Below are 25,467 nucleotides of genomic sequence, written 5' to 3' on the forward strand. Positions count from 1 at the left end.
TTAGATGGTAAAATTTGATTGGTATTGAAAAATAGGAAAAAGATTGTAAGATTTGGGAATTATGATGAATTTACCAGAGTTGAGTCACTTTGTACTAAGTCTCTAAAATAAATTCTGAATAGAGAATTAAACCATCTCATTTATTGGATAAATTTGGAAAACTTGCTTTATCTTGTGGTAGTTCTTTTCTTAGAAATCAAAGGATAGTAATCTTTAATGCTCACTTAATTGGTGTTGTGAAAGATATTAAGACTGTAAATACTCTGAGTGCCTTACAGATGAAGAAATAGCAGAAATTCTCTTAGTATTATTCATATTCAGTAGGGAAAGGTGAATCAATATAGATTTGTTGTTGTTGTTAAGGAAAACTTGTTATTCTTTCAACATGTATCTTTTTACAAGGGAGGTTATATGCCTTGCTACAGGTTAATTTTCTTTTCTTTTCTTTTTTTGAGACAGCCCTGTGTGCAGCCCTGGTAATTCTGGAACTTGCCCTGTAGACCAGGCTGGTCTCAAACTCACAGAGATCTGCCTATCTCTGCCTCCCAAGTGCTGGGATTAAAGGTGTGTACCATTACAGGTTAATTTTCTAGTACTTATGAGGACAAGCTTGGAAATTTACAGCGTGGATGGTTTAGAAAGAAAGGACTTTAAACTTATTTCTGCTATATCCATTCAGTCCATCAGTCTAGTGGTGAGATGTTTTATAATGAGTTGTTGGTATTGAAGAAATAAGGAATGATGAAAACAAAGGCCACAGTAGTGTACTGAAAAGGGTCTGCCTATTTATTGTTATGTAGCTACTCCCCACTTATCTGTCTTTAACAAATGAAACATCATTTTTAAGCCTAATAACAAAGTGGTCATAAATCCTAGGCATCTGAGTGTCTTATATTTGGAAGACAGTGAAAAGATCTTGGCCTTTTGTCTTTATTTTTGTTTCAAAGCACCAACTGTCCTATCCCTGGATTATCTATTCAAAACAGATGGAAAATGACCTCTAACAAATTTCTTCTCCTGTTGGGTCTTTTATCATCTAATGTACTTTCCTCCTAGGCTGAAGTCTTCCTTTCCTTTTATGTGAACAATTGCTGGTATTTTCTTCTCAGTGGAAATCTCTAGCCTTACTTTCCATTTCCCTTTTTCAACAGCAAATCCACATTTTGCTAATTATTTGGAACAATAGAGATTTTTATTTTGGGAAGAGCCTGGGTATTTCTCTAGTCCTGTCTCTCCTATACTACAGTCTTCCTATAGTGACCTTCCATTCCGGTGACCTGTTGTTCTTTAGTTCACTTAATTTTTCAATTCACTCAATTTTTCAATCTAGTTTAAACATTGCTATGAACAAACACTCTTTCTTACCCTTCAGTGGAAAGTGTTTCTGGGATCACATTTAATTTCTATTTGTGAATCCTGGATTTTCCATTTGGAGTAATCTAAAACATATGTTTCCTGTTTAATTCATGGTAGTATTTCACATAATTGAAGATGGCTGTTATTTCCCTCCTTTGACTTTTTTCTCTGCATGAGATACACCTTGTCTCGTTTAGTTAGACCCCTAACCATGCTCACTATGGCTTTTCTGGTGATTGCATCACAGTTAAATGTACTTTCACTGCCATGGTAACCAGTTACTGCTTGTTTTTACTTAGAGAAACACACAGTTTCCTGTTTTCAGTATAAAGTCCATAATTTAAAAGTCGATATATGGTTGTCCTTACAGCAAAGCTGTGGATGGTGGTCAACTCCATATTGGGAATACAACTTCATACAAGCTGGACAATGACCTCACCATTTTAACTCAAATGACTTACGGCACATGCATTTTTCATGCATCTTTTTGTCCATTTTTCTCATTAGGAGAGCCAGTTGGGCCCAGATTGATTTGAGTTCATCCCCAGTATAGCTACATACTTATTGATACTGACTGTGACATAGGATAGGTAGTTTTCAGATCCTCATTTTACTCATCTCTAAATAGAGTTTTATTTACTACTTACATCTATGTAAGAATGAAAACAGTTCCTGTTAAATTCCTAGAATCTGTGTCACTTATGAAATGATGTACAAATGGGTAGCTGCTGCTGTCGTTCATAATTTGTAAATGGCAACCTGATGCAGCCAGGTTGACGTATCCAATAACTACAATGGGTGTGGATTTCTGGGGACTTGGACTCGTAGTTATTCCATAAGGAATGTTGTTGTGGAATGACTGAAAGAAGTATACATTTTTCTTCTTTTTAATTATTTTTTTTTAGATTTATTTATTTTGTGGTGTGAATGTTTTACTTGCATGTAAGTGTAGCATGGGCCTTCCTGGTGTCTGTAGAAGTCAGAAGAAGGCATTGGACTCTCTGGAACTGGCGTTGTAAGCTACCATGCTGATGCTGCAAGCTGAAGTCAGGTCCTCTGTAAGAGCAATGTGATAACAACATTGAGCCACCTCTCCAACCCTAAATTTCCTTTTTTAAGAGTGGATAATTGGGTAAAGCAAGAGTTCTCAACCAGGGTTAAGGTGAAAATCCTAGGGTAGGGCAGTCAGGGAAGCTAAGAGAGTCAAAGCCAGAACAGCACTGGGTGATAAGCTCAGACTTTGAACAGAATATTAAAATGAATCCAGTGCAGCCATAATTCCACCATCAAAGGGGTCTAACCCCATAGTTCTAAGATGCTAACTCTTCCAATATTTTCATGTGCTGATTAAATAAATTATGCTTAGAGTTTACATGCCACTTTTTATACCTTTTATTTTCTCTAATTGCCCTGTACTCAACTGTTCTAGTTTCTAAGTAGTTATTTTGCCCCTCCCCCACAAAAAAACCTGAAACAATCCACAGCCAAAGGTGAATCTTATATAATATAAAAAGTTCTTCCCTTGATTTGCATTGTCCACACACAATGGAGAGGATATTAATTCTGTAGCAATGCTTATACAAAATTATCTTTTTGTTCCAAGACACTTTGTTGGTCCTAACTTCTCTTTCAAAATCTCTCCAGCATATTTATCTTTGAATAAACCCTTTTCATAGCCTTTGTCAATTTCTTTTACCTGTCCCTTCTTTTGGTGGTATCTCATAAAAACCCAAAGACTCCAATTGGTAGGGTTGCTTGTAGGATGTCAAGAAAATGGGTGATATTTTCTATATGTGTTCTTTATTTATGTGTTTATGTGTATGTGTTATATGTATCTATTTGTGAGTATATTTGCTTATGCATGCATGTTTGGCAGTCAGAGGTTAACTTCAGATGTCTTCTACTTTTACTCTGCTATCTTATTTTTTGAGACAGGAACCTGGCTAGAGTGGCTGACTAGTGAGCCTCTGGGATCTTCCTGTCTTTTTCCTCCCTTAGTGCTGGGATTATAGGCACATGCTGTCATGTACAGCTTTTATGTGAGTATTGGGGATCTGAACTCAGGTCTTCATGCTTGTGTAGCAAGTATTTTATCAACCGAGCCACAGCCCCAGATCCATATATTATATTCGTAAGAATGTGTATAAAAATATGTCATAAAATCTTCAAGCCTACTACCATTAATTATATGTGTCTAAGGCTGAGATGTGGACATTTTGCCCTATTTTGTGTCTCATTTGTCTTGTGTTCATGCAAGCCTAAGAACAGTTATGGAGTTAGTTAAAAAGTCCTTCTTTTTGAGAGCCTCATTATTAAAAAAAAACAAACAAAAAAAAACTATGCGTAAAAACAGTTATCTCAACATGCTACTGTAACATTAATGTTGGCCACAAACATTGGGAGCACTATTTCAAAAATAACCACTTTTTGACCGTTGTCTCTCATTTCTTTTGACATGTAAATGAACTTTTTTTCTAGTAGACTGAGGCATTAGTTTAAAATTTCACTTTAATCCTCAAAATGTAGTATTCATGCTATAAACTTACACAGACTTGTAAGAGCCATGTGAAGTATTTGTAAGAAGGGAGCCTGGGTTTGGCTTGTGTGTATTATGTCCCAGACAGTGTGAAAGATAGTTACGGTATCTTCCAGACTTCCTCTTTATTAATCTTCAATGTGCATTAATACAAGAAGGCCACACACTTAATCCATTATGGTATTTTTCCAATGATGCCTACAAAGTGTGTGATTAAAAATGTGTTGATAATAACATAAGGACTCCACAAAGACCTGCAGCTTAGTTCAAGTTTGAAGATCTTATGTTTAAACCTCCGTGGATACTAAGGAGAAGGAAGATACAGCCACTGCTCTAGAAGTTTATAATTTCCTAGTGTTCAGAAATTTACATGTTCAATAGAATGTTGTAATGGAAATTGACCAGATAACACTGACACCAGAAGATGTAATGGTTACTTACTATTACTGAAAGGAAATCAGAGAAATCCTTAGATGTTGGCTCCTAGCATTTAACAAATTAGTCAAAGGAAATGGCACTTGAGTTAGAACCTAGAAGTGGTATAAGTGTTAAAATATTTAACATTTGCATAGTGATTGAAACACAGTAATTCCAAAAACTGTAGATCACCCTTAAATTTTACCTGTGTTTAATTATAGGAATTCACAAATTGTAAGGGCTCACCTTGTCTTTGAACAACCAGTGAAATGATGATTCTGGAAATCTGTGAAATTGAGATAGGTCATTAACAGGTGCTGCTTGGCTGTACTTTGTTTCTTTGATTACACATGCCTACTGAAACTTGTCAGAAAATGGAGAGAAATCAATAAACTGCAGCTATTTACTGCACATTAAATTTTCTGCATTCCTTCACATGTCACATGCATACATACATAGGATAATTTATCATCTTGATATGACCAAATGAAACTTTTGTTTTAGTTTAGGCTATCTTATTTATCCATTTTTTTCCCCTGAATTTACTGTGAATGGAGAACTCACCCTTTCCTGAGCCAAAATGTGCTATTATATGCTTCCCTGAACTATGAGTAAATTCTTTATTAGGTTGCTCTGAAGCCAACCTGTCTTTAACTTTTAAATCATTTTTCATTCTTGTCTACAAAGTTTTCAAATATATTCTTCTAATAGCAACAATGGATTCTTTACCCCGAGTCATGTCTCTTCTACTCTGCCATCCCAAAAGAACCCAATAAATATGAGAGAGTATCCATTAGGTTTAGGTGAATTTAAGGTATTTTCAAGAGCTTCATATTTTGTCTTCTCTTTATGTAACTCTTTAAATAAAAGTGAAAGTGATTTACAATTCATATATTATTTATGATTCATCTTTATTAGTGCTAATGACACAGATAAAATCAGAACATCTATGATATATAGATGATAGATGCCAAATAATAAGTTGTAAATAGCCAATATCAGAAAGTTGTGCTTCACAGCAGCTGTTTCTCTTAGGACATTAGTTAATTTTGGGTTTCCTAGCTCTAAAATTCCAGTGTAATGTGTACTGTGACTTGCTTGTTCAAAAAGTAGAACCAGTTATTTACCTTTTATTGCTCCTCATACCCACAGCCTGCCAAAGCAGTTTTGAGGACTTCCAAGGCACCTGTGAGGGATTCCCATAGAAAAACTGGTGCATACCCATGGTAGGTTTTGTGATTATGACTCAAGGTGACACTATTTTTTTTTCATAGGTGATTGTGGCTGCATTCTACATAACCTTTTGGCTAACAAGTTGCAAATTTTGAGGCACTTGCACAGGCTTGGAAATGTAGCTCAAATGTCCAGTTTGCAGAGCAGTAAGCATTAACAGATTAGTCATTTGGTCTTCTGTGGAGGCCTTTTGTACTCATTTCATGTGTGTTTAATTTTTGCTGTTATAAGCATCATGGAGTAATGTAATAACAGACTTTTTCAGAAATATAGCTTAGAGTTAGTGATTTTATATACTTCTGTCAGGCTTCTTGATTCAGCCTTTCTTTACTGGTAGATATTAAAGGTAAGTATTTTTTTGTAATCCAAATTTAGGCCATTGGGTTACTGTTCTAGTTAGCATGTCTAATGATTGGCAGATTTTATGTCCTGAACCCCTTGCAGAGCCTTTTATGTGTGTTTTACTGTTTTTTCAAAAAGAAAAAAAAAACTGGCACCAATCTTCAGCCTAAAATAATTCATGTTTACCATAGAATTTCACATGCTATGTAAGAGTTTGGCTTAGTGTCCCAAAGCACTTTGATTTTTTTTCTCCATAGTTCCAATACTCCTCAATTCAGAGGATCTAAGCCAAGCAAATAATGCAAACCAAGTGTAGCTGCTTATTTGCCATGTGGATTCTATAAAGTAATTCTTTTCTTCTATTGAGATTACAGGCCAACCATTTGAAATACTCATCTACTTAAGAAGTAAACATAAAATATTTTTAAACTTTTTGTAATTAGAATGAAATATATAACTTTGCTGCAATTTCGAAAACTATACTGTTAAACTGTCAGTGCCATTCACTCATAGCTTTATGTCACAGTGAACTATTTTTAGTAAGTGTTTGCTACAGAAAGTTACTTTTCATTCAACTTTGATGTTCATGGATTGTGTGTTGCTGTGTGGGTATATTTATCTGTTGGTTACCATGTGATTGTATGTCTGTGGGTTACCATGAGATGTGTATATCTGTGTGCTGCCATGTAAGGGGTATAGTTTACACTGTGAGTACGTTTGTGTGTTAACATATGGGTTGTTTGTGCTAACCTGTGAGATGCATGTGCATCTGTTACCATACACATGTGCACATTATTCACCTTTCTATTTGTTTTGATTGCATCCTGACAAAAGCAAGGAAGAGTTTATTTTGGCTTATAGTTTTTAGTACAGTCCATCATTTACAGTTTTAGTACAGTCTATCATTTACAGTTTTAGTACAGTCCATCACTTATAGTTTTAGTACAGTCCATCATTTATAGTATTAGTACAGTCCATCATTTATAGTGTTAGTACAGTCCATCGTTTATAGTTTTAGTACAGTCCATCACTTATAGTCTTAGTACAGTCCATCGTTTATAGTCTTAGTACAGTCCATCACTTATAGTCTTAGTACAGTCCACCATTTATAGTTTTAGTACAGTCCATCATCTATAGTTTTAGTACAGTCTATCATTTATAGTTTTAGTACAGTCCATTGTTTATAGTTTTAGTACAGTCCATCGTTTATAGTTTTAGTATAGTCCATATCAGTTTACACTGTATCCACAGTCAGGAAGCAGAGAAATGATGAACTCGGGTGTTATGATCACTCTTTCCTTTTTCTGAAATTGGGGAGGAAGAATAACCCCTGGAATGATGTCACCTACACCTAGAGTGGGCCTTTCTACTTTAATTAGCCTAATTGAGATAATCCCTCACAGACATGCCCAGAAATTTATTTTCAAAGTGGTTCTAGATCCTGTCAAGTAAAACAATTCAGTTAACTCACCTTCACGGTGTACACCTGTGTGTGGTACTGTGTATATATGTGTATTCCTGTATGTTGCCATGCATGTGTATCCTTGTGTTGATATGTGGAGTATGTGCATCTGTTTTGCTATATTTATCTGTATATTACCATGTAGATACACCTGTGTGCTCTTATGTGGGGTATATTTGCTTTTGTGTTCATACATATTACTGTGTGTGTACTTGGTGTTTCTGTGTCTGTGTTGCTATGTAGGGTACATACATGTTAACAAGTATATACATCTGTGTGTTGGGGTATGTGTATATATTGCTCTTTATGGGCATTTATGTATTGCATGTAGGTGAGTGTATCTATATGTCACCATATGGGTACATGTATGGGTCTATGTGTTTCCATGTGGAGTATATGTGTAAACCCACATATTTTCGTGTCTCTCAGTATTGAGTTTAAAGAAGTGTAACACTATGCCCAGCTGTATGGTATGTGTTTCAGTGAATTGCTATGCATGCATGGTGTGTGTGTGTGTGTGTGTGTGTGTGTGTGTGTGTGTGTGTGTCTCTGTGGTGTGTAGACATCTATGTGTTGGTATGTGAATGCATGTGTGTCTATGCTATCATGTGAATGCATGTGCATTCCTGTTTTTGTACATTTGCATCTGTATTTTGTGTTGTATATATGGGTGTGTGTTGGTGTGCTACTGTTTGGGTGCATGTAAGAACATCTACATGTTGGCATAAGGAATATAAAATTTGTTAGTATGCCTTGGTGGTAGTCATTTAGTGTAGAGGATTTCTTGCTTTATTCAATAAATATATTTCCTAGAACAGATGTTAGTGTGATTATTCATTGAAAGTGGCTGTCAAGAAATGCTTTTAATGCTGGGCGGTGGAGCACACCTTTAATCCCAGCACTCGGGAGGCAGAGGCAGATACATCTGAGTTCTGAGCTTGAGGCCAGCCTGGTCTACCAGAGTGAGTTCCAGGATAGCCAGGACTACAAAAGAAACCCTGTCTTGAACGACCCCCACCAAAAAAAAAATTGCTGTCAAGAAATAATTGCACCTCACTAAGTGTACCTCATTTCACTCACAAGGGTATAGCTAAGGTAATTCCCAAAGTCCTATCTCTAGGTCTAGTCTCTGCAGATACACTTTTACTTTGAAGTAATTGTTATTAATTGTGAAGTAATAATTTGTTCAGTAATCTGGTAAGATTTAATTAGCATGGTTGAAATGCATGATAATTTTATCCTTAAAGTAAATGGCAATGTTAAAACATGTGTCTGAACATTATAGCTACAGAACAGTTTCAGTCAAGGAATTAATTGACTGAGTTAGTTAATTCCTAAATGCTAAATCAGTTTAACACAAGTATTTGCGTTTTCTGTAGCTTAAGGTTTTGAGCTGTCATTCAGAGACACTCCTAATACTTAAATATTTGCTGAGGATGACAACATTGTTTTCAGAGATTTATCTTGGAGGGATGGCTGATGCACAGGAATGAGTGGTGGAGTTATTAACTGTTTTGAACGTTACAGTTCAACCAGATAGTGTTATCTGTCTACTTAAGTTGTACAGTCTATTTCATGTGTTTCTTTTTAAGCAGAATTAAGGCTTTTGAATTTAGGAAAGGCCAAGAGGAATGTCTCAATTAATTACTTGGAAAATCAACTTCTAAGTTTGAGGCTAGGCTAAGACAGTTAAAAGCCAAGTTCTAAACTTAGATAGGATTCTGTTTTGGCAACAAACAGCTTTGGGGCTATTTGGATGAAAGTTACAGTTGTTTCAATAACACAGACATATTTAGTTTTTTTGTTTGTTTGTTTGTTTTTAATTTCAGACACTAAGTTTCCTTTCCTTATATTTTCCACCATCTTGTTTAGGCTGTCTGGTACTGAGAACCTAGGTACATAGTGTGTGTTGTATAAGTTTTCACTGGGCACATACGTTATTAATAAATTTTTAGGGGTAGGAGGACATGTCTTTCTGTGTCTGGTTGTTATCAGACTCCCGATTTCTGGAATTATAGTCTTGTTCCACTATACTTGGCCTATCTTCCAGGCAATGAAGGTATTTCTCCACATTCTAAGGTGAAGTAGATATTATACCTTTTACTTTCATAGTTAAGATGAAAACTTTGGGAACTGGAATTATCCATATATTGCTTCTGTTATTACTTTAAATCAGTCTGTTTGTTATCCCTTTAGTATGAAATATGAGCTAATATCTCTAGTAACCTAAAATTATTTTGTAGAACAAGATGGAGAAAATAAAGTGAAACTTACCCCCACCCCCACCCCCACCCCCACCCCCACCCCCACCCCCAAGACAGGGTTTCTCTGTGAAGCCCTGGCTGTCCTGGAACCTGCTCTTTAGACCAAGATGGCCTCAAACCCACAGGCCTGCCTCTGCTTCCTGAGTGCTGGGATTAAACGAATACACTTCCACTGGCTAGCAGTTGTTTATATTTTTAAAGGTGTAGAGACAGTGAGTATAAGTTTTTAACTGAGATTATTCAAAAGTTAACTCAACCTTCCATTAGAGTCATAGAAGAAAGTATTTGTGCATCATTGTTTTATTGTTATTTTTATTGCTAAGTTCTCTTAGAAAAATAAAATATTTCTGAAGTTGTTGACTATTTCACTCCAAATCATTATGTTTTTCAAATTTCAAAGTTCTGCTTATTAATGTTTGTAAACCCAATTACCCACACAAACCAATTTGTTCTCCATATTTCTTCCACTCAGCCCAAGCAGATTAATCTTCAAATATCATTTTTGTTGTAAGGCAGGCATTTCTGATCTAATTTGGGAAAGGTTATTATGACCTGATAACTAAGATTTCAAAGGCTCTGTGGGAGAAGTGGGGCTCTTCCATTCCCATTCAGACCACCCTCTGGAATGTCCTTATTCTCCCAGTTGATCTTCTGTCTGCCTTTAAGTAGGTACAGATTCGGGGAGGGAGAAGGAAGGCGGTAAGGAGGAAAGGAAGTAGGGAGGGGGGGAGGGGGGAAGGAGGGAGGGAGGGAGGGAGGGAGGGAGGGAAAGAATCTTAAAAGAGTCCGTAAATAAAAATTCTTTGGTTTTTTTGTGTGTGTCTTATTGTGCCTTTTCTATAGTGTTTTGTAGAGCTGAGTAGGGACTACTGAGAGTAGAAACCAAGATGATTGTAGGAACGTGCCCTTGGCTAGAAAATCAAAGGGCTGTGATCCATTGAAATGCTCCTCCTAATGCCAAATGTGGTGGTAGCACATGGCTTTAGCCCTAGCATTGGGAGGCAGGGGAAAGTGGATCTCTGAATTCCAGGCCAGCCAGAGCTACATAGCAAGAGCTGTCTGAATCAATCAGTCAGTTAATTAAAAGTGTTCTTTCTAGTTTTCCAAACTCAAGCATGGACATCTGTAGGCAAAGTATCTGCTTAATGTTTCCTAACCTAGTGGTCCCCTTGCTCTCTGGGCTCACACTTTCTCTATTTCAAGAGTAGACACTGTAAGCCATTCCAGACTTCTTTACAGCCAAAACTCTTTATTCAGACCCTTCTTGGAACAACTTTCTATCATGATGTCACTGTCTGTCCAATGCTCAGATATTTGCAAAGGGATGCTTTGTTACTTGTTCTAAAACCAAAGAAATAGAAAAAATCCCTGTTGACTTAAACAGAAACTATTTGTCATTTCAGCAACCAACTCTTGTGTCTCTCCCTGTGCATCTTTCAATTGCAGGTTCTAGAAGGAATAGCTGAGAATGACTCAGCTTTGAGCATGGAAAATGGTAGTGGTTGGCTAGAAAGTAATTTGCAAACCAAGGTATGATTTGAGATAAAGGAAGCTGACTGGAGCCAATTAATTTTCTTCCAAAATAGATGCAGGCTTAGGTGTTACTGGATTACCTTTTTATTAGGGGTTAAGTTGGAGATGATGGTTGAAATTTGTCTATCACTTTACTCTTCTTATTCCTTCTATATTTCAGATAGTTAACTATTCCCCTTTCTCAGGTTAAATGTAGCACTCATCACAATTATAATTAAAACTTACAGTAATTACCTATTTTCTATATTCCTCATCATTCATATATTTCACATTATTGGTATCTATTATTAGAGGTCTACTCCAGCAGCTGACAGTGTCTAGCACATAGTGAGTCCTCACAACCATTGGGTATGAAGTAATGTGTCTGAAGGATCATTTTCTAAGAGGTGGCTTCCCAACCTTAATTTTGTCACATATCTTACTGATTTCATATCACTTTGAAAATATAGTGTAGTTTCATATTTCAGAATATGAATACTGTAACGGATGAGAGGAGTCAAAAGTACTGTTGAAATACAGATAAAGGAAGAAAATCTGCCCTGTGTTTGATGTGGTAATGAGAACAGAGCAAAGACTGAGACAACATTTTTACGAATGCTTTCTATAGCTTACCTGCATGCATACCTTCAGTGTTCATAGGTGCCAAGATGAGAGGTTAACAGTTCACAGTGACAGGACATATTTGTTTTTTATTGCAATATCCTTCTTGCTAAATTGTATTGATGTAGAATCAGCTTCTAGTCCTTACATTTCCAATTAAGTTATATTCTATGGATGTGTACAGAGGAATTTTATAGTATGTGAAGCAGTTTAATGATCCTGCTTTACTAGCCTTCAAATACTGCAGAGTGGTTGTTTTTACTTTTAATTTGATCAAACATGACTTGGTTTGTTGACCTGAATCTAGGTAACCCCTTTTTAACACTGTTTTGCTGTCCTTTGCTTTGTAGACCAGGCTGGCTTCGAGCTCACAGAGATCTGCCTGTCTCTTTTTAACACTGTTGTTCCCCGGAATCACATTAGGAACTAAGACTTTCATTGTAAATACAGTGGACTACTCTTGTTCTGGTTGCTTGCTATGGAAGGTATTTCATCAGATGCAGCCAAAACTTTTGTCTTGTCCGAAAGTTGCAGATAACTTTAACTTTCTCTGTTTAGTTCTTTTGTCATTATAAAATCACTTTCAAAAATAACAAAGTTCAAACTTTTGAGGTTTTTGTTGTTTTGTTTTGTTTTGTTTTGTTGAGGTGGTATCTCACAATGTAGATCTGGCTCTCCTGGAACTTACTTTGTAGACCAGACTGGCCTTGAATTCACAGAGATCCTCTTGCCTCTGTCTCCTAAATGCTAGCATTAAAGGTGTGTGCCACCATGCCTGGCTGATTTCAAATAAAGTTTTATTCAAATACTGTTTTATGATTTGTGTAGTCACAATTTTGACTACATCTGATGAAATACCATCTAAACAAGCCGCACCCTTGGCTTTCTGTTTTCTTTACATGCTGTAGACACTGAGTATCTACTCTTAGCTGCAGGTAAGATGTCATCCTCAGTTGTAAAGATATCACCAAAGGAACTCTGTCTATGCTTGAATACCAGTGTGCCATTTTCAAATAGTATAAACATTGTTTTCCTTTTGGATACTACAAGAAAAAGTTGAAGTGTTTAATTATGTGCAGTTTTCAAGTTTTAAATGATTTTTTAGGCTATCTTATTCCAGCGAATAAAAATATTTCTCATTCTCGTAGTCTAGCTAAAGATACACATTTGGAGCTTCTTGAAGTCCATTGCCAAGATCTCTTAAGAATATGAGTATTCCTGGGAATTTTACTTTGTGGATGATACACTGGGTTTAAAAAAAAAGGAAAACCAGGTTGGTGACTACACAGTCTCCCACACAAGCCGCTGGAAACGCAGTCTCTGTACTGTCTGGTGTCCAGTGCTCTGTTGTTCCATGTGGAATGTGGTTTTGGAGCTCAGCTGAAGAACTTGGCTAGTTATTTTTATTTTTGTCTGAGGAGTAAAATACTTGTTTTTCAAACTGAATAAAATAAATGAAAAAGATTAGGTTCATTTTGGGAGATGAGAGGTTTTGAAATGTAAGTATTTTTTGCAACAAATAGTCAGTTTGACTATGTTACTTAAGTGGAATTTATGACTTTTGCCTCACTGTCTAGTTTCCAACCACATTAAAATGGGTCCAATTAAATGTGTCATTTAGTCTTTCTAACATCAGGAAACTGTTTAGCTGACCAAAATAACCAATGTTTGATTGACTCATTTCTAATAATATGCTAGACAAGATGACTTTAGATAAATTATGTATACAAAGTATTTGTGGTTATATGGTTTTGAGTTTTGAGAAAAAAAATTCCCATAGCATGAATCCATAGAGATACCATGCTGATGGAGTCAACACCCAGTACTCAAGGGCTTTCAGTTATACTTCTTGAGTGCAGAAGTTTCTAGCATTTTTACTTGTTATTTGCTAGTCTTTCTAAAAACACATTTACCACTAATATAGATATTAAGATATTAATATATTACATATTAAGTAAAGAATAATAATTTTTTTTTTTTTTTTTTTTTTTTTTTTGGTTTTTCAAGACAGGGTTTCTCTGTGTAGCTTTGCGCCTTTCCTGGAACTCACTTGGTAGCCCAGGCTGGCCTCGAACTCACAGAGATCTGCCTGGCTCTGCCTCCCGAGTGCTGGGATTAAAGGCGCGCTCCACCACCGCCCGGCAGAATAATAATGTTTTAATGATTTTGTAACAGTAGTTACTTTCCTCTAGGGAGATTTTAGGCAAAAGTTTTAAACTTCAAACTATATTTTGCAATTTTACTATTACAGTCATATTAATCATTTTGTAACAAAACGGTGCTCCCATATTATGTATTTCAAATGTTATTTTCTCTCTTGATAAACATGGGTAATATTTTAGTTTGTTTTAGAAGTATCAATCTTTAAATATCCATCTTCAGATAAGTACCAAGCTAAGTGGGGTTCTAGGTCAGCATAGTTGTACATCAAAGGCAGTGGTTAGGAATCATCCAGCTAAAAGAAACCTTAGAAGACAGCCAACTTATTTCTTAGATGAGGGTCCTGAAGCTAGCACAGATGCAACTAACTAAGGTTGTCAACCAAGTCTCAGACCTGGCATCTGAGTTCAGAGACTGGTCTCTGCAGTGCACCTCACTTAGTCCCCAGCTCTTGGGGCACATTGGAATTTTGTGACAAAGATTTGAATGGAGGCTGTAACTGAATTAGATTGCTTACAAGTGTGTACTGTAACTAACTGGAAATATAATAGGAAGGCTTATGGAGATACTTTTGTGACCCTCTGCAGATGACAGGAGGGTCCTCACTTGGATTTGGAGGATTTCAGAGAGCAAGTGTTCCCCAGCTGTAGATGGCAGTGTACAACTGGAAGGAAGGCACAATTGAAGAGTATTATCTAGAAGTGACTACTTCAGTGTATTCTTTTCTAAACAGGAAAACATTATCTTTTCAGCTCCAGCACCCACAACAGCAGTGCCCTACATGTCAATAAAATGTGTGGATGTCCGTAAGAACCACCATAAGACAAGATGGCTGGTGCCTTGGGGACCCAACAAGTGTGACAAGATCCGAGACATCGAGGAAGCAATTCCAAGGGAAATTGAAGCCAATGACATTGTGTTTTCTGTGCACATTCCCCTCCCTTCTATGGAGATGAGCCCATGGTTCCAGTTTATGCTGTTTATTCTGCAGCTAGACATTGCTTTCAAGCTGAACAACCAAATCAGTAAGTACGCCAACTGTTTTAGTCACCTGTGGATATTTCCTTTCTAGGAGTGTGAATGATGATGGCAACTCAGTTATTAGCTGTATGTTGCCTCCTGTGCATTTTCTGAGCCCTTCATCTGAATTAACTCATTTAATCTTTAAAAATCCCTTAAGGCAAATATCTGTATTACTTCATTTTACATATAGATCACTTAGGTTCTGGTGAGGTTGCCCACAGTCAAACCTGTTGATCCATTTCATTGTCTCCTGTGTTCATGTTTATGCCCAAATGATAAGTTAGTATATAGAATGCTTATGAGAATGGGCCTGAGAATACTCATGAGATAGATTTAAATTTCTGAATTAAAAACTTGTGTGTACATGCATGCATGCGTGCAAAGGTGCTTGTGTGGAGGTTAGAGAACAATTTTTTTTAGGTGTTTTTTTTTTTAAGAAAAATTTCCACTCATTGTACATATCAAGCACAGATTCCCCCTCCCATCCCTTCTCCCTCTTGCCCTCCAGCTTCTCCCAATAGCCCACCCTCCATCTTCTCCTCCAAAAAAGTAAGAGCAAAGCCATGTGCATTAAGTTGAGGCAGGACCAAGACCCTCTCCCCTGCATCAAAGCTGAGCAAGGCACCCCACCATGGGTAATGGGTTCCAGAAGGCCAGCTCAAGAACTCTCCTGATCTCAATGCCAGGGGCTCCTCAAACAGACCAAGCTACACAACTCTCTCCCATATGCAGAGGGCCTAGTCTGGTCCCATGCAGGTTCCGCAGCTGTCAGTTTAAAGTTCGTGAGTTCCTATGAGCTTGGTTCAGTTGTCTCGATTGATTTCCTCATCCTGATCTTGACCCACCCTTGCTCATATAATCTCTCTTCTCTCTCTTCAACTGAACTCCCGGAGCTCTGCCTGATGGTTGGCTTCTATCTCTGCATCTGCTTCCATCAGTTACTGGATGAAGGCTCTATGATGACAGTTAGGGTATTCACCAATCTGACTACTGGGGTAGGACAGTTCAGACACCCTCTCCACTATTTCTAGTAGTCTAAGCTAGGGTCATCCTTGTGGATTCCTGGGAATTTCCCTAGCACCAGATTTCTCCTTAACCCCATAATGTCTCTATCAAGATATCTCTTTCATTGCTCTCCCACTTCATCCCTCCCCCAACTCGACCATCCCATTCCCTCATGTTCTTATCCCCCATCCCCTCCCCTCTATTGCCCCCCCCACCAGTTTACTCATGGAGATCTCATCTATTTCCCTTTCCCAGGGTGATCCATTTGTGCCTCTTAGGGTCCTCCTTGTTACCTAGCTTCTCTGGAGCTGTGGGTTGTAGTCTGGTTATCCTTTGCTTTACATCTAGTATCCACATATGAGTGAGTACATACCATGTTTGTCTTTCTGAGTCTGGGTTACCTCACTCCAGATGGTATTTTCTACTTCTATCCATTTGCCTGCAAATTCATGATGTCATTGTTTCTTACAGCTGAGTAATACTCCATTGTGTATATGTACCACATTTTCTTTATTTTTCAGTTGAAGGGCATCTAGGTTGTTTCCAGGTTCTAGTGTAGCTGATTGGTTTCCTGTGCCCACCTGGCTCCTGTGTTCTTACAGTCCCGAAGCTGCTCAGACCCAAATGAACACACAGAGGCTTATAATAATTATGAACTGTATGTCCTATTGGCTCAGGCTTCTTGATAGCTAGATCTTACATCTTAAATTAACCCATTTCTATAAAGCTATACTTTGCCACATGGCTCATGGCTTACCGGTTTCTTTACATCTTGCTTCTCATGGCAGTGGCTGGCAGCATCCTGACTCAGCCTTCTCTTCCCAGAATTCTCTTCTCTGCTTGTCCTGCCTATACTTCCTGCCTGGCTACTGGCCAATCAGCACTTTATTTATTAACCAATCAGAGCAACACATTCACAGCATACAGAGTGATATCCACAGCATTCTAGCTATTATGAATAATGCTGCTATGAACATAGTTAAGAACAATGTTTAAGTGACAGTTCTCCCCTCCCCCTGTGGGGTTAGAACTCTTGTCATCAGGCTTATGTAGTGTCTTAGTTACTGTTCTATTGCTGTGAAGAGACACACCATGACTAAGGCAACTCTTAAAAAAAAAAAAACATTTAAGTTGGTCATGGCACAAGCCTTAAATCCCAGCACCTGGGAAGCAGAGGCAAGAGAATCTCTTAGTTCAAGGCCAGCCTGGTCGACAGAATGAGTTCTAGGATAGCCAGAGCTACACAGAGAAACCCTGTCTCAAAAAAACCATTTAATTGAGGTTTTGCTTACAGTTTTAGAAAGTTAGTCCATGATCATCATGACAGGAAGCAGATAGTCATGGGGCTGGAGCAATAGCTGAAAGCTAACATCCATCCTGATCTGCCAACAGCAGGCAAATAGAGAGACAATGGCCTGGCATGGGATTTTGAACCCTCAAAGCCCATCTCTAGGGACATACCTCCTTCAACAAAGCTATATCTAGTGCAACAAGGCCACACCTCATAATCCTTTCCAAACAGTTCTACTAACTGGGACCAAGCATTCAAACATATGAGCCTATGTTGGCAATTCTCATTCAAACCATCACATGCAGCAAGTACTTTTACCTGCTGAGTCATTGGACTGCCCTCTGATAACATTTATTGAAAGTTCTACAATGTTAAGCAACTTATAAAACTTCTCTGAACCACTTTTTTATGTGCAAAATTTGAATAAAAATATCTAATTAACCAAATAATTTTGAAGAATAAGCAATTATTTCAAAATTTAAAAAAAAAAGTCATTCCTGAAATTCAGACCATTTTCTTTTTTGTTCTACTTTTTGGCTAGTGGAATTAAGTTTTTACAAAAGAATTTTATCATTTAATCTTAGTCATTTCCCTGTGTAAAACATCTTTGATGACCTACAAATAAGGCTTGACAATTCAGAGTTCTCTCCATTGTGTTCCAAAGCTTTTTTGCAGCTTGCTGGCTTCCTTCCATCCATTCTTCCTTCCTTCATTCCTTCCTTTCTTCTTTCCTTCTTTCTTTCCCTTGTTTGTTTTTGCTTGTTTTTTCAAGACAGGATTTCTTTGTGTAGCCTTGGCTGTCCTGGAATTAGCTCTGTAGCCCAGGCTGGTCTTGAGCTCACTGAGTTCCACCTGCCTATGCCTTCTGAGTGCTGGGATTAAAGGTATGCACCACCACCGCAGAATATAGCCTTATTTCTTATAGTTGACATGCATATATTTCTGCATTCTCAAACAATCTCATGCTCTGTGAACATGTCCAGAGATTACTTCTGTTAACACATTTGCTCATGCTGATGTTCCTTTTTTTTTTTTTTTCTTTTTAAGTGATAGTGATAGAGCCCTGGGCCTCATGGATACTGGACACATGGTCTACCACTGAACCATACCTTAAGTCCCATCCCCTCTTCTTTTATAATTCTCACTTTCTCCCATAGATGTGAGAAAATGCAAAAAAAATTATTTTAATTTTGTAGGATAGTTAAGAGATTGCATGAATCTCAGAAGAGACTTTCAACTTTGGACTTTTAAACATTGTTGAGACTGTGATAGACTATGGGGACCTTTGAAGTTGGACTAAATGCATTTTTCATTATTTTTCATTCTTCAGCTTAGACATTCCAGTTGTTACATAGCCCTAGAGCCTTCCTAGATGTTTTCTTATTTCCTTTGTAAATGCAGTTTATATTCTCTAAACTCCATTATTGGCTGAGCAATGTCTACTTTGACAACCTAGCACAACTGAATTATTTTCTATGTCTCCTTGGTAGATCAGCTCCCTGATTGTGATTGTGTTTATATTTGTTAAACTTTAGCTTTGTGTGTAAGGAAGCTATGGATAAAAATGTCTCTTGGATCAGATCATTCTACTACAAAAAAGGATATCAAACAACTGATGGAGGTGCTTGCCCCTTTTCTACTCCAAGACAACACTTTTGTTATTCAAGAAACATTTCAATAGCCAGTGACACTAATTCTGGTTACAGCTACTTAAATATTGTTTGCATGAGTAAATTATGGCCGAGATGTTTACAGCTGACTGAAAAGGTGATGCATTGCTAAGAATAACAGCTTGTTGCCATAGCAGCTATTGTTTGGTGCAATACTTAGGTTTTTAGAGCATGGATCTGTTTATCGGGTTGTGGGAAAACCTGGATCATTTTGATACTCTGACTTTTGTGTTGTGTAAAATGCCTGGCCTATAATTGGTTTCATTTTTGGCATTAAAGTTATTTAATAAAATAAATTACAGCTTCTGGTAAGTTTATGTGAAGTTGATAATATATTCCTAAATTTCATTCCATTCAATTTATAAAAGGTTGTTAAGTAAATACATAAATGCAGTTGACTCAGCCTGTATAAAGTTACCTGCATATGTAAGATCTCAGGCTGATCACTTGGTATTGGATAGCCAATTGAAGGGCTCATCCCTAGGGAAGATCATTTCTCCCAGTCTCAGCATTACCCAGTTGCCTATAGTTCTTTGTCTAGCATTGAGACCCCATGACTTCCCCTCTATTATGTTAGTGTGTTCATTGGTGCCCTCATTGTTCAGATTTCATTTAAGCAGCCATGTTGGTGATACTTCATGAGTATAGCCTCTTTGACATTACTAGGAGAAAGAATTTCACAACAAAATCCTGTTCTTCTGGGTCTTTCAATCTTTCTGTCCCATCTTTTACAATTGTGTTGTAGATGTATCAGTTGGGACTTGGAACCATGTGATATCTTGTTCTCTACATTTTGATCAGTTGTGGTTTTTTTGTAATATTCTTGTGCTAAGAATGATTTGAACTGTGGGGGCCTGGCTCAAGAGGTTTCAAAGGAGAAGAATATTAATATATGTGCTAGAGATCATTCTTGTGATATTTTGGTGAAGAGTGGCTGCTTTTGGCCCTTGAGGCTAAAATGAAGAAATTTGGGTTAATTCTGTGGGCAGAGGAAATCTCAAAACAGCCTAGTATAGACTGTATTGTGTAGTTATTTGTGGTCATTCTAATGAAGATCTGTAACAAAAAGTAGCAAGCTAAGAAAGAAAAATACAAACTGTACAGATTGAGGGGAAAAAAAGGGGCACCAGGAAGTGGAATAGAGCTAAGTCCTGTGTTAAAGAAGATAAACAGATTAAGAAATGGAAGAAAGTGAGTAGTATCCTCAGAGCAAGACCCCACACAGCTAAACTTCCAACTTGTAAAAAGGAATTAAAGAACAGCTTAGGTCCAAATGTGGTGGTGCATACCTTTAATCCCAGTGCTCAGAAGGCAGAGGCTGGTGGGTCTCTGAGTTTGAGGTCAGCCTGGTCTATAGATTGAGTTTCAGGACAGCCAAGCATAGGCAATGAAGGAAACCATTTGAAAACAGAAAGTCAGTGAAGATATATAATTGAATGAGGGGACCATGTTCCAGCTCCAGCAAGCAGCAGAACTTGGCAGCTTTGGTCATGTGGTTCTGACTGTAGAGTCAAGGATAGAAGAAAGGGGTTATGGAATCTCCCTCCAGAACTAAGAAGAGCCACCGAGGCCAGGCATGTGTTAGTGGTGTCCCTAAATGGAGGACTAGAGAGGCTACTGCATAAAGCTGTGAAGGTGAAGCCTGGATTGCCTTGTAGACCCCAAGAAGTTGGAGATGGTTAGTTGTAGAATACCTACCAAGGAAAGCTGCTAATAGGGAGTGGAACTAGCTCAAGAGAAAGAAGTGTGTTGCAGTCAAAGCTGAATGGAGTTGGAAAAGAGAAGAGTGTTTTGACGTCAGACATGGAGATGCAGAGTTTAGTGTTTGGCCAGCTGGTTTCGGGTCTTGCTTTGGTCCAGTATTTCCTCACTGTGCTCCCTTCCCTACCCTTTGGAATTATAATGTATATTCTGTGTATAAAATGTGATCTTTTTTTATTTTAATTTTGTAGGATAGTTAAGAGATTGCATGAATCTCAGAAGAGACCTTCAACTTTGGACTTTTAAACATTGTTGAGACTCTAAATTCATTTTTCATTATGCTATGGCTGTAAGCCTATGGGGGTCAGGAAGTGAAATGTGGTGGTTTGAATAGGTATGGCTCCCATAGACTCATGTGTTTGAATGCTTGGTCCATAGAGAGAGTGGTATTATTAGGTGTGGCCTTATTGGAAGAATTATGTTTCAGTCTTTCTACTGCTGCCTCTGGATCAAGATGTAGAACTCTAAGCTCCTTCTCCAGCACCATGTCTGCCTGCATGCTGCCATGCTCCTTGCCATGATGATAATGGACTAAACCTCTGTTAGTCAGCCTCAATGAAATGTTTTTCTTTACTAGAGTTGCTGTGATCATGGTGTCTCTTCACAGCAATAAAACCCTAAGAGAAAGAGTAAGAACTAAACTTACTTATGGGTATAGAAATAAACATTTAGAATGTAGTTAGGAATTCTGCTGGTTTAATGAAGTGGAAGTTGTAGGTTATCCTTATAGATTTGTGACCTCACAAGCCCAATGTAGTAGTCTAGTACTAGGTATATTTTCCCTGTTGTTGAACAGGTCTTAAGCCTAATTAGAGAGCTATTGTTTATCACTAATGCATGCATGCCACTATTGTACCGTTAGAGTTATCATGCTATGCTGCTCATTGTTTTGGTTAATGTCTTGCTTGAGTAAAACTGTTGGTTGCTTCCCCCATTCGGAAGCTTGCATGGCACTTTCTCTTACCATGAAAGCTAATCCTTAGGGAGGAGGCTTTCAAGTCATATCCACCTCAGGTCCTTTAGGTCCTGTGTCTGAAATGCATAGGGTCTTCAGCAATAAAAACTTATATTCCACCTCAGGGAGTCAACTAAGGGCAACAACAATAGCATAAAATATTTTGAGAGTCTTTTGTACAATCCTAACCAATAACTCAAAAGGGGTTTCTCATGCTTGGTGTTGGATTTTTTGCATCTTGGGGGAGCATATGAACACATTTATTGAGAAAATTGGAATATTATTACTGTATTAGTCAGAGTTCTCCAAAGGAGCAGAACTAATAGAATATATACACATATACATATATATAATATAGGTAATCTAATAAATCCCCTTTATTATATATAATACTTAAATATATTTAAATACTTAAACATATATACTTTAATACTTATATACATGTATATATTCACACATACACACACGTGTGTATACATATATATATATATGTGTGTGTGTGTGTGTGTGTATAATACTTAAAGGGAATTTATTAGGTTAGCTTACAGAATATGCTACAGGTAGTCTATCAATGGCTGGCTCTCATTGGAGAGGCCAAGAATCCAGTAGTTGTTTAGTCTAAGAGGTTGGATGTTTTAGCAATCCCAATCTAGTACTGAAGACCTAGAGGATTCTTAGAGACCTGTTGTTCTTCAGTCTATGTTGGAATTCCAAAGAAGTTGGTTCTAATATTGGTGAAGGAATGCTGCAGCAACAAGATAGATGGACTTGCCAGCAAAAGTGAGGGAAAGCAGGCAAAAAGCTATGTCCTTTTCTCTGAACTGCCACTGCCACTAGGTCCAGATTTAGGGTAGGTCTTCATTCTTCAAATAATCTGATTGAGAAAATTCCTCACACGAGTGCCCAGAAACTTAAGTTTTAGTTGATTAAAGATACAGTCAACTTGACAACCAAGGTTAACCATCACACAATTCTTGTGTAAGATGACTGACTGTTCTAAGAGAAAATCTGTGGTGGTATTGTGTTCCCCAAAATATTGTGTACCCTAATAAACTTATGTGGGGTCAGAGAACAGAACAGCCACTAGATATAGAGGCCAGAAAATGGTGGCGCACACGCCTTTAATCCTATCACTTGGGAGGCAGAGATCCTTCCGGACCTCTATGAGTTTAAAGCCACACTGGAAACAGCCAGGCTTGGTGACTCATGCCTTTAATCCCAAGAAGTGAGCCTTTAATCCCAAGAAGTGAGGGCAGAAAGCAGAAAGGTATATAAGGTGTGAAAACCAGGAACTAGGTTGGTTAAGCTTTTAGGCTTTTGAGCAACCGTTCAGCTGAGATTCATTCTGGATGAGGACACAGAGGTTTCCAGTCTGAGGAAACAGGCGAGGTGAGGAAGCTGTCGCTTGTTCTGCTTCTCTGATCTTCCAGCATTCACTCCAATACCAGGCCCTGGGTTTGTTTTTATTAATAAGACCCTTTAAGATTCGTACTACAAAAATCATCTAACATTTTAAGAAAGGATTGTACATTTGTTAGAGAAGTTTAGGGAGAAATAAAATAAAAGCATTAGAGAGGCAAAATAAATAAATAAACTCAAACTATCCAAAAGCATTACATGGAGTGGGAGTTAAGTCAAATCAGACATTGGTTATTCCCATAAGCTTTGTGCTTTGTGCCACCATCACCCTAGCATATTTTGCAGGCAAGACAGCATTGTACAGATCAAAGTTTTTCTGGCTGTGTTGTTGTATACATATCTCTTTTGGTAGCATGCAGAGTATCTTTTCATACCAAAGACACTAAAACATAGAGGTGACATTTCTGTATAGGAACCAGCTCTACCTTTCCATGTTCAGTGAGTTGTGTGGATGTTGTCTTCATCAATGGGGTCTTGATGGCAGTTTGTGGGTTATTTGGGTATTTCCATGGGACTACTTTATCCAACAATCAATTGGATGTAACCCAGTCAGGGTACTAGAAGCTTCATTTGGTGACAACAGATGGCCAGTTGGGACTCATTCTTCTTCATTATTTGGCAATTTCATTAGGATTGCCTTCATATATTTTAGGAAGTTTCCACTGCACTAGGTTTCCATACTACCTCTTGAATGCCCCTCAATTCATTTGCCTGAAGTTTTCATGGTATTATTTTTGATAGCTAAGTAACACTTCATTGTATAAATGCACCACATTTAAGGGAAATCTAGATTGTTTCTAGTTGCTGGATTTTGTGAATACAACAGCAGTGGACATTGTTGAGCAAGTGTCCTTGTGGTAGGGTGAAGTGTCCTTTAGGTATATGGTCAAGAGTGTGATAGCTGGATCCTTGAGGTAGATTGATTCTCATGATTCTGAGGAACTGCCACACTGATTTCCATAGTGGCTGCACTAGTTTTGCACTCCCACCAGCAATAAGTGTTCCTCCTATTCCACATTCTTGCCAGAATGAACTGTCACTTGTATTATTGACCTTAGCCATTCTGACGGGTGTAAGATTGAATCTCAAAGTAGTTTTAATTTGCGTTTTGCAAATGGCTGAGGATGTTGAACTTTTAAGTCTTTTTGAGATTCCTCTGTTGAGAATCTCATTTTTTTTAATTGGTTTGTTGGTATCTAGTTTCATGAGTTCTTTATATATTTTGCATATTAGTCCTCTATCAGATGTGGATTTGGTAAAAATTCTTTCCCACTCTGTAGACTACTGCTTTGTCCAATTGACAGTGCTCTTTGCCCACAGAAGCTTTTCATTCTTATGAAGTCCGATTTATTAATTGTTGATCTTAGTGCCTGTGCTAATAGTGTTCTGTTCAGAAAGTCTTCTGTGCCAATCAATGAGTTCAAGGTTCCTCCCCACTTTTTCTTCTATCAAGCTCTGTGTATCTAGTTTGGAGTGAGTTTTTAGTAATTCTTTAAAGGAATAATTTTCTATTTTTAAAATTGTTTGGTTTAGTTTGCTTATTTAAATAATTGCCCAATGGTCTTATCTTCTTTTACTGACTTTTTGGTGGGGAGAGCTTGAGACAGCGTCTTCCTCTAACCCAGACTGGGCAGAAACTCTGAAACCCATGTTACCCTTGACCTCCCAGAAATCTCTCTGGCCTGAGACTGCTGAGTTTTGTGATTACAGGTATGATCTACATGCCTAGATGGGTACTGTTTTATTTATGGGATGTTTTTGTGCCAGAGTTCCTGATGACAGTCTTTGTAGTTTCATACTCTTCCATTTCAGGACTTGTTTAAATCTCCTCTCTGAGTTTCCACTACTCCAAATGATTGACTAGTTTGTCAAATGATTAGCTACAGATGACCAAATTAAGGAAGTGGCCTTGATTCATGAGTAATGAATCTTGAAAGAAATTTGGAACCAGTAGTTTTAGGCTTCCCTTCATGATCATTTAATCTAGATAGTCCTAAGGGTCATCTATAGAGGCAACATTAGCCACGTGACCATGAAGAAAACAAACTTGGCTGGCAGAGAAAGAGAAGCAGATGGAGAAGAGAGTGTAGATCTCTGGTGTATTTATGATAGGTTATAAGAATAGTTTTACTCTCAACATTCTTCTCCTCCTGATTCCTGTGTTTTCAGCTTGTGAGCCCTTTATTTTCCTAATATATTCTTACATCCTCCTAGGTTTATGCTTAAGCTAGTATAGTATAATACATACAGATATAATAAATACATATAAGATAATACATATATGTATTATAGGCTGTAAAGCATATATTTATTATATGTGTTTATTATAGGCTATATGGCTACCAGAGAATATCTATATAGATATATAGATATATGGATAGGTATAGATATAGTTAGTATAGATGAAATCCTGTTACTTGCAACCAAATTATCTGTAATT

The 25,467-nt window shown here is 37.6% G+C and overlaps 1 protein-coding gene across 1 annotated transcript in view; it reads left to right on the plus strand.

The window, feature by feature from the left end:
• Wls (Wnt ligand secretion mediator) overlaps nucleotides 1-25,467 on the plus strand; it is a 106,108-nt gene that overhangs the window by 21,248 nt on the left and 59,393 nt on the right. The window contains exon 2 of the mRNA XM_052730502.1: nucleotides 14,656-14,928. Coding sequence (XP_052586462.1) covers nucleotides 14,656-14,928 — 273 coding nt within the window. The remainder of the gene's footprint in view (nucleotides 1-14,655; nucleotides 14,929-25,467) is intronic.

Source organism: Peromyscus californicus, unplaced genomic scaffold (assembly GCF_007827085.1).
Source record: "Peromyscus californicus insignis strain IS unplaced genomic scaffold, ASM782708v3 Scaffold_9__1_contigs__length_137607984, whole genome shotgun sequence".
NCBI lineage: Eukaryota > Metazoa > Chordata > Mammalia > Rodentia > Cricetidae > Peromyscus > Peromyscus californicus.